The sequence below is a fragment of the Ipomoea nil genome, unplaced genomic scaffold (assembly GCF_001879475.1).
Source record: "Ipomoea nil cultivar Tokyo-kokei standard unplaced genomic scaffold, Asagao_1.1 scaffold2805, whole genome shotgun sequence".
NCBI lineage: Eukaryota > Viridiplantae > Streptophyta > Magnoliopsida > Solanales > Convolvulaceae > Ipomoea > Ipomoea nil.
The window spans coordinates 1,610,320-1,619,739 of NW_017619233.1; the positions used below are offsets into that span (position 1 = coordinate 1,610,320).

General features: G+C 35.9%; 1 protein-coding gene across 1 annotated transcript; it reads left to right on the forward strand.

Moving 5' to 3' along the window:
* The first annotated feature begins 1,297 nt into the window (after positions 1-1,297).
* On the forward strand, positions 1,298-4,247 carry LOC109157996 (putative pentatricopeptide repeat-containing protein At5g43820). The gene is made up of 4 exons (XM_019305809.1): positions 1,298-3,133; positions 3,275-3,342; positions 3,455-3,570; positions 3,757-4,247. The coding sequence occupies exon 1, from the start codon at positions 1,413-1,415 to the stop codon at positions 3,093-3,095; it is 1,683 nt and encodes a 560-aa protein (XP_019161354.1). The 5' UTR covers positions 1,298-1,412; the 3' UTR covers positions 3,096-3,133; positions 3,275-3,342; positions 3,455-3,570; positions 3,757-4,247.
* The last annotated feature ends 5,173 nt before the right edge of the window (positions 4,248-9,420 follow it).

The following is a 9,420-nucleotide window of genomic DNA, read 5'->3' on the forward strand; positions in this document are numbered from 1 at the left end:
ACCAAAAGAGATACAATCCACTACCAATATTACACAAACACTGGTTCCATTCATTCATTCAGAATTCTAATATCCCAAACTCCAAAAAAAAAAAAAAGAAAAAGATCATCGTTATCTTCGTCTCCGGTCCGGCTATGGAGACGAAGAGTCTCTTCATCTCCGACAGTGGAGACAAAGAGACTCTTCGTCTCCATGGCCGGAGACGAAGAGACTCTTTGTCTCCCGGCCAGAGACGAAGACGTCTCCGGCCATGGAGACCGTTCTGTTTTTTTTTTTTTTTTTTTTTTTTTTAGTTTTAAATAATAAATATTTTTAAAAATATTTTAAATTAAAGGTGACCTGTTAGCAACTTAGAAAACTTACCAATTAGACTAATTGCAAGAAACTGGTTAGTTTAGGGATTAGACTAATTGCAAGAAAATGGTTAGTTTAGGGATTTAATTGTTGCTTTTTTAGGTTCAGTGGCCTAATTGTATTATTGTGTGCAGTTTGATGGCCTATTTGATCCTGAAAAATTATGCTGTGCATCCGTATGCACCATGCATGGTGCATCATCCGTATGCACCATGCATGGTGCATACGGATGCAAAAACGACGTCGTTTTAATAAAACGCGCGTCTCCCCTTAAAAAAAAAAATCAGGTTCGATTCCCAGCAACAACATATGAACTAAAATTCCATAATCGATGAACTATAATTTCATAATCGATGAACTATAATTTCATAATCTAATCTATGAACTAAAAATTCCATAATGAATGAACTAAAATTTCATAATTTATAAACTAAAATTTCAGAATCGATGAACTACAATTCCATAATCGATGAACTATAATTCCATAATCAATGAACTATAATTCCATAATCTATGAACTAAAATTCCAGAATGAATGAACAATATAATGTTGTTGCTGGGAATCGAACCTGAATTTCTTTTAAAAGGGAGACGCGCGTTTTTTAATAAAACGACATCGTTTTGGCATTCGTATGCACCATGCGTGGTGTGCATACGGATGCACAGCATAACGATTGTTTGACCCTTATTCATACACTTTTTTTCGTTCAGCAGCCTAATTGCATTTTCAATACGTTCAGTAACCAATTTAAACCTTATTTCATTCAATTATAACTAAATTACATTTAACGTGTAATTATCATTTTATGTGTATATAATTATCATTGCAATATAATAGAGTCAATACATTCAAAAAAACAATTATCATTTTATTTGTCTGTAATTATTATGCTCTCAATTTAATTACAGGTGCATAATGTTTTAACTACAGTCTGCAGAATAATTTTTAAACTAAAATTTCAATATGAACCTGGTCCATGGTATAACAATGGGTTATTGACTTCTTATTAGCGACTCTCCTCCGACTCCGATTGTTTTCTCGGCCAACAACCGGCGAGATGTTCATCGCAAGAATTTTCACTACCACCCGGTACTCCCCTCCCTACCGCTGCTCACTGTTTTCTCTATTTCCATTTTCAACCATCGACATTCACGTTAATCACCTGGAGAACAAATCGCCATCCGAGGAGCACACTGAATACGATTGTCGTCACATCGGTGAATCCGATATCCTAAATCAGTTGTCTGAGCTTTTACCAATCCGTCACATCGCTTCAATTCGAAAATCCACTGCAGTGAGTTCGTCTGACACACAAAAGCAATCGGAAACTATGGCCCTTGATGGGTTTTTACCGCCCGAAGATAAGTTCCGAGGGATTTTTCTTCAGAAACTCCGCGGGATATCTGCAATTGAGAGGGCATTAGCTTCTGTTGGTTTAGACCCAACACTCGATTTAGTAGCTAAAGTTGTGAATAGAGGAAATTTAGGAGGTGAGGCCATGGTTACGTTTTTTAGTTGGGCGATGAAGCAGAAAACTATAGCAAAAGACGCAAATACTTACAATGTGATTCTTAAAGCATTAGGAAGAAGGAAATTTTTCACGCACATGATGGCATTATTCGAAAACATGAGAGTCGAGGGGATTACTCCTACTTCAACTACAATTTTCATTGTTTTGGATAGTTTCATTCGAGCCCGCCAAGTCTCAAAAGCTATCCAATTGTATAGGAAACTAGAGGACTATGGTTTAAAATGTGATACCGAAGCTTTGAATGTCCTTTTGCAGTCTTTGTGCAGGAGATCACATGTGGGTGCTGCAAGTTCCTTGCTTGTTAAAATGAAAGAGAGAGTGGCCTTGGATGGTATGACCTATAGTATAGTCATTGGTGGGTGGGCAAGATTTGGTAGAGTTAATGAAATTGAGAAAGCTTTGAAAAATATGATAGAAGATGGTTTTGATCCAGATAACATGACTTATAGTTATGTTCTTGAAGGTTTAGGAAGGGTTGGTCAACTTCATGATGCAATTGAGATATTTGAAGGTCTAGACGAGAAAGGGCATAAACAACATGTTGAGGTTTACAATTCAATGATTTCTAATTTTATCTCAGTGGGTCAGATTGATGAAGGTTTGAAGTATTACCGAAGGATGTTGAGTAACAACTGTGAGCCAAATGCGGAGACATATACAAGGTTGATATTTGCTTTTCTCAAGGCCAGAAGAGTGGCTGATACAATTGAAATGTTTGATGAAATGATAGGCAAAGGTATAATTCCCAGTACTGGAACTGTAACCTCTTTTCTTGAGCCTTTATGTAGCTATGGTCCGCCTCATGCTGCTTTGATGATTTATAAGAAAGCTAGGGAAGCTGGATGTGTGATATCACCGAGTGCTTTTAAGTTGTTGCTTATGAGGCTTTCTAGGTTTGGTAAATGTGGGATGCTACTAAAAATCTGGAACGAGATGCAAGAAAGTGGCTATTCTTCTGATATACAAGTTTATGAATATGTCATCAATGGACTTTGCAACATAGGGCAACTTGAGAATGCTGTCCTTGTAATGGAGGAAGCATTGCAGAAGGGATTTTACCCAAGCAAGCTTATTTGTAGCAAACTGAGCAACAAACTGCTGGCATTGAATAAAATAGAGACTGCTTATAAGCTTTTCCTGAAGATAAAAACTGCCCGTAGCAACCAAAATGCTCAAAGATACTGGCGTGCTAAAGGGTGGCATTTCTAATCTCTCATGGATGGTGCTGCCATCAATCCTGGAAACAGGTATCGCCTTACCTTCAGACATCTGATTTCTAATACTAACTCTTGATGCATTTTCTAAAATGATGTTCTCTTTTCATTCAGAGAAATTTTCAATATTTCTTGTGCATAAAGTATTTGTATTGTTATCTCCCATTGTTGCAGTGGAGGCCCTCTATTGGATTCAAAGTGAAACTTAATTGGAATTAACACTGCAATATTAACTCAGACAGGTAAATACTTTGCCTATTTCTAAATGTTTTGTAATAAGAGAGAGAGAAGTGTGAGAGGAAAAATATTTTTAGTTCTTCTAGTGTACAGAGATGTTGGTTTTCTTGAGTACAGATATGTTGGCTCCTGGAAACAGTCTTGCAGCTAAGGCTGGGATTCTCCCCACCTCAAGGGGCTTTGCTGGCAATATTGTGCTTGGGGATATCATTGAAGCAGTGGACAACAAGCCAGTGAGTTGTTCATTGCTATAATTACTTGCTCAGAACCCCATTCCTTCATGACATCAATGTTCTGTGATAATTGTGTTACAATGCTCTCTCTTGTAAAAAAGAAAAAAAAAAGAAAAAAAAAAGAAAAAAAAAAAAAACTATGACAATAGCAAAAATTTCTTATTATTTCACATTTTTGGGTAGTAGGTCAGGAATAAAGCTGATTTGTATAAAGTGTTGGATGACTACAGTGTAGGGGACAAAGTCCAGTTAAGATCCGAAGAGGAAATGAAAACGTGGAGTTCTCTGTAGTTTTTGAGGAAAAAGAGTGACGAAGCTAGGCGCCTTGGAATTGAATTTTGCATATCCCGCTTAATCAGAGTACGTACATCTATCCTTCCCTTTCTGTACATTTGATCCGTTTTTATTAAATTTGGGGCATCAGAGTATATAGGCTTGTGTCATTGAAGAAGTGAACTGGAAATATTATACTGTTTCTCACTAGAATTCCTACTGGTGTATATCAACTGTCTTAGAATGTTCACCAAAAAAAATCACAATTATTGCTGGGTGTTAGTTAACAGACAACCTATCAATTTGGAGTATGTAGCATATTTCATTGCAGAAAGTGATTGGCTTGTTGGATTGTTAGGCCATCACACTATTTTATTCAATCCGAATTGATTTCTTATTACAAAGAATTAAGATTTAAGAACATAGGTTTGCACCAACTTCCTCCTATGCAAGATGTATCTAGTTTGAGTATCGTTATATACATGGTTGCAGTAAGCGCTAGTCGGGCGCCCGGACAGCGCCTAGCGCCTAGGCGGAATCTAGGCGGGCGCCAAAAAAACAGTGGTAGACTTGCAGTTTGACAATTTTAATGAGGTTGTTTTCAACATTTAATCAAATAACACATCCAAATAAATGAATTAATGATAATTCATAAGTCATAACATCAAAACAATGGTTTTCAAAAAAAAAAAACATTAAAAATTAAAAATACTCAAATATGAAATACTCAAATACTTCAATCATCCAAAGATTCAAAGTATCAAACTAGTCTACGAGTGTATATATGTCATATTATATATACGTATGCACGCGCGCACATACACACACACACACACATATATATATATATATATATATATATATATATATATATATATATATATATATATATATATATATATAATAAAAAAATGGTCCGAGCCGATCGGGTTAACTCGACCGAAATGGACGAGTTAACTCGACTAACTTAGACGCTAGGCGGCCAAATCGGCCGAGTTAGGCGCTAGGCGGACGCCTAGGCGGCCGGTAACCTAGGCGGGCACTAGGGGGGAAATCGCCACGGTCTAGAGGCGCCTAGGGCCTAGGCGGGCGCCTAGACCAATTTTTACAACCTTGGTTATATACACTATACATGATTGTTGTTTTCTTGAGCTTTCGACTAAATCAAATTTCTGTGTGTACAAGTGTCGGTTTAAAGAATTTATGATGTTGTCAAGTTTAAAGAATCTATGAAAAAATAATGATGAGTAGCTGCCTGCTATACAAGTTGTAAAGTGTAAAATAGAAATCTTATTGTTTGAAATTTTTTTATAGAGGATAGTGTATTTGAATGTGAACAGGCCATCACCTTAATGATGCTGTTCATATCACCATCAACGGATGGTTCAGTATGTCTTATTTGCAATGTATTTTCGTTCAGTATTATTTGTATTGCAATTGCAATTTGGAATTAGCTAGACAGATGACTGATGACAATGGAAAACTACCCACATATTTCACACTATTTTTGTCCAAAAAATCATTTTTGTCCCGATTAGAAGCTGAGCCTGAGCTAATGTTGGGGAAACTAGAAACAACATTATTTTATGGTTTTAAGAATTAAGAGTAATTAGTCTCTGTTAGTCTATCAATCAGTTGATATATATATATATATATATATATATATATATATATATATATATATATATTGGATCATGTGAAATTAGTTCCTTAGGTGAAAAATGCGCAACAATCTAATTTTAGTATTCAAATTTGGCGCATGATCAGGCAGTTGTAGCTCTTTTGGTATTATGTTAACGTTCGAGGGCAAAAATATCAAAAGTCTCACCACTACCCTTCCCGCTTCTCCATTTTGTCCACTACAGCAAAACATTTTTGCATAATTTCTTGAGCAAGCAACTCTTAGGCGAAGACGACAAAGACTTGACAGAATCTATCACCTCTGCTCATCTATAAACAGAAATAGCGAAAACAATGGTGTCTGACTATGACGTATCTCGAGTACAACAAGGTAAACTCCATTTTTATTTTAAATTATCGTAACTTTTGTAAATTTAACTTGAAATATTTTTTTAAAGTCTTGCATGTTCTTAATGTTTTTATTTTTGTTTATGATCGTAATTTCCAGACTCTTTACGTTCATATCATTTTAGTTTGTGTAATTTTAATAATTTTCAGATGTTATAGTGAGTGTAGAATGTTCCATTTATAGTTGAGTGCATTATTTTGTGCATTTGAGAGCATCATTTTTTATCATTCTATTTGTTTTGCTCTGGATTCGACATTATTTTGCCATTCAGAGCACATTTTCTTCTCTTACAGTGCACAATTTGAATGCTTAATTTTTTTATTTGCGTGCATTAATTTGTTTATTCTATATCATATGTTTGTCTTTGAAGTGCACATTGTTGTGCCTTTCAGAGCACATTGTTGTGCCTTCCAGAACACATTGTTGTGTCTTCCCGTGCACATTGTTATGCCTTCCAGAGCATATTGTTCTCCCAGCTAGTGCACACTTTGTTTCTTCAAGTGAGTGCATTTTTCTGTCTTCAATTGTACCTAATATGTAATGTAATAGTTTGTTTTTTTTTTTTTTTTTTTTTTTTTTTTTTTTTTTTTTTTTTTTTTTTTTCTTTACGTTAGTTGGAAATACTCGGTAAAGGCTAGATGAAATCCGGTCAAAGCAGGTAGTAGTGTTCAAGAAATCTAGGAAAAGAGCTCGAAATGATGAGGGTGAAGTGGGCCCTAGTAATGTGACGGGTTTTTTGGACGTTGCACCTATGCGAGTAAAACAACCATGGAAGAAACGTAGTAATTACCCATCTTTATGTTCAAGGGCATCAACACACCAGTTTTTCTATGCTCTACGGGATATGAATGCCGCACAAAGGGTTGTTGTCACAGAGATGAGATTTCAGAGCCTATTGCATTTATCAATTGCAGAGCTTCTCACATGATTGAGTTATTGGCTTGTTGAGAACTATAACCCTAGAAACAGTACACTGTATCTTGCTGATGGGAATGGTCTGTGCATAATTGAAGCAAATGTTGAATTAGTTTTAGGATTTCCAAGAGGAAATTTAGAGAACACCAAGTGGACAAGGTCACATAATATTGACCTTTTACAGGAACGGAAATATTTGGTTGGGAGATCACTAAAGGGTATTAGCTACGGGGATGTTATTAATGACATGATAGCTTGCTTTGACGGTGGTGTTTGGTTTCAAAGACATTTTATTGTCTTAGTTTGTTTTGTGTTTATAGATACCCTCAGAATGGTTATGTTAGGCCACATATTTTTCACCATCTAGTAGATGTTTCCTAGATCAAGCAGTTGAAATGGTGCAATTATGTTCTCTGCAATTTGATGGATTCTCAGCTGTGTTGGTCGAAACTTTTTTCAGTGTTCCTATTCTTCTGTTTTTGACAGTAAGGCTCAAAATACTTACATTTTATGAACAATTTAATAGATAAATGATTATAAAACTGACATTTTGCATTTGTTTTCAGGTTTTTTATGTTGACTGTGTTGTAGTCTACACTTGAACTGTTCATTGGGAGATTCCATCATTTACCAGTTGGACTACAAAGCTACTTAAAAGACAGAGTAGTTTTAGAGATTGAAGCTGGAGGATTTGGTCTTGGTCGAGTTTAGGAGAGCCTCCAATGTGCATCAGAAAATATTTAGGCCCGAGCTAAGCAACGTCCACAATCTAAACGTCAAACTGTTTGTGAGGGTGAACCACAGGTGAATCTTGGAGGTGAAAACAACTTTGCCAACCTCCAAAGTTTGAAACATCTGACCACCCCCCACCCCCACCCCCCATCTATTGAAGTCAGATGTTTGAATCTCAGGTGGCAAAGTTGCTTTTACCTCCAAGATTCACTTGGGGACGCTCCTCAGCTCGGGTTTAAATATTTTCTTATGCACATGGGAAGCGCTCCTCAACTCGACCAAGACCAAATCCTCCAGCTTCAATCTTTAAAACTTCTCTATCTTTAAGTAGCTTTGTAGTCCACTCGGTAATTGATGGAATCTCCCTAGGAACAGTCCGGATGTAGACTTAACACGGTTAACATAAAAAACCTGAAAACAAATGCAAAATGTTAGTTTTATAATCTTTTATCTATTAAATTATTCATAAAATGTAAGCATTTTGAGCCTTACTATCAAAAACAGAAGAGAACCACTGAAAAAGGTTTTTTTACTTTTCGACCAACACAACGAGAACCTATCAAATTGCGGAGAACATAATTACACCAATTCAACTACTTGATCTGGAAAACATCTACTATATGGTAAAAAATATGTGGTCTAACATAACCATTTTGAGGGTATCTATTAACACATAACATACTAAGACAATAAAATGTCTTTGAAACCAAACACCACCGTCAACGCAAGCTACATGGCATTAATAACATCCCCGTAGCTAATACCCTTTGGTGATCTCCCAACAATATCTTTTCGTTCCTGTAAAAGGTCAGTATTATGTGACCTTGTGCACTTGGTGATCTCATAGTTCTCAACAAGCCAATAACCCAATCTTGTGGGAAGCTCTACAATTGATAGATGCAATAGGCTCTGAAATCCCATCTCTGTGACAATATCCCTTTGTGTGGCATTCATATCCTGTAGAGCATAGAAAAATTGGTGTGTTGATGCCCTTGAACGTAAAGCTGGGTAATTACTACGGTTCTTCCATGATTGTTTTACTCACAGAGGTGCAACGTCCAAAGAACCCGGCACATTACAAGGGCCCACTTCACACTCATCATTTCGAGCTCTTTTCCTAGATTTCTTGAACACTACTACATGTTTTGACCGGATTTCATCTAGCCTTTGCCGAGTATTTCCAACTACATAAAGAAAAAAAAAAACTATTACATTACATATTAGGTACAATTGAAGACAGAAAAATGCACTCACTTGAAGAAACAAAAGTATGCACTGGCAGGGAGAACAATATGTTCGGGAAGACACAATAATGTGTTCTGAAAGGCACAACAATGTGCTCTAGAAGACACGACATTGTGCACTGGAAGGCACAACAATGTGCTTTGAAAGGCACACCAATGTGCTTTGGAAGGTACAACAATGTGCACTTCAAAGACAAACATATGATATATATACTAAACAAATTATTGCACGCAAATAAAAAAAAATAAGCATTCAAATTGTGCACTGTAAAAGAAGAAAATGTGCTCTATATGACAAAATAATGTCAAATCTAGGGCAAAACAAATAAAATGATAAAAATGATGCTCTCAAATGCACTCAACTATAAATTGAACATTCTATACTGACTATAACATAACATCTGGAAATTATTAAAATCACAAAAACTAAAATGATATGAACTTAAAGGGCCTGGAAATTACGATCATAAACAAAAATCAAAACATTAAGGATGAAGGTACAGAATTGTGTTTTGATATATATTGAATGAATTACAGCAAGAGAAACTATCAAGTATTTATATAGAGATAGAACCTAACTAATAGGATACTAACGCCTAAACAAGCTCTAACAAGTCTGACTATTCTAACTGCTTAACATTAAGAACATGCAAGATT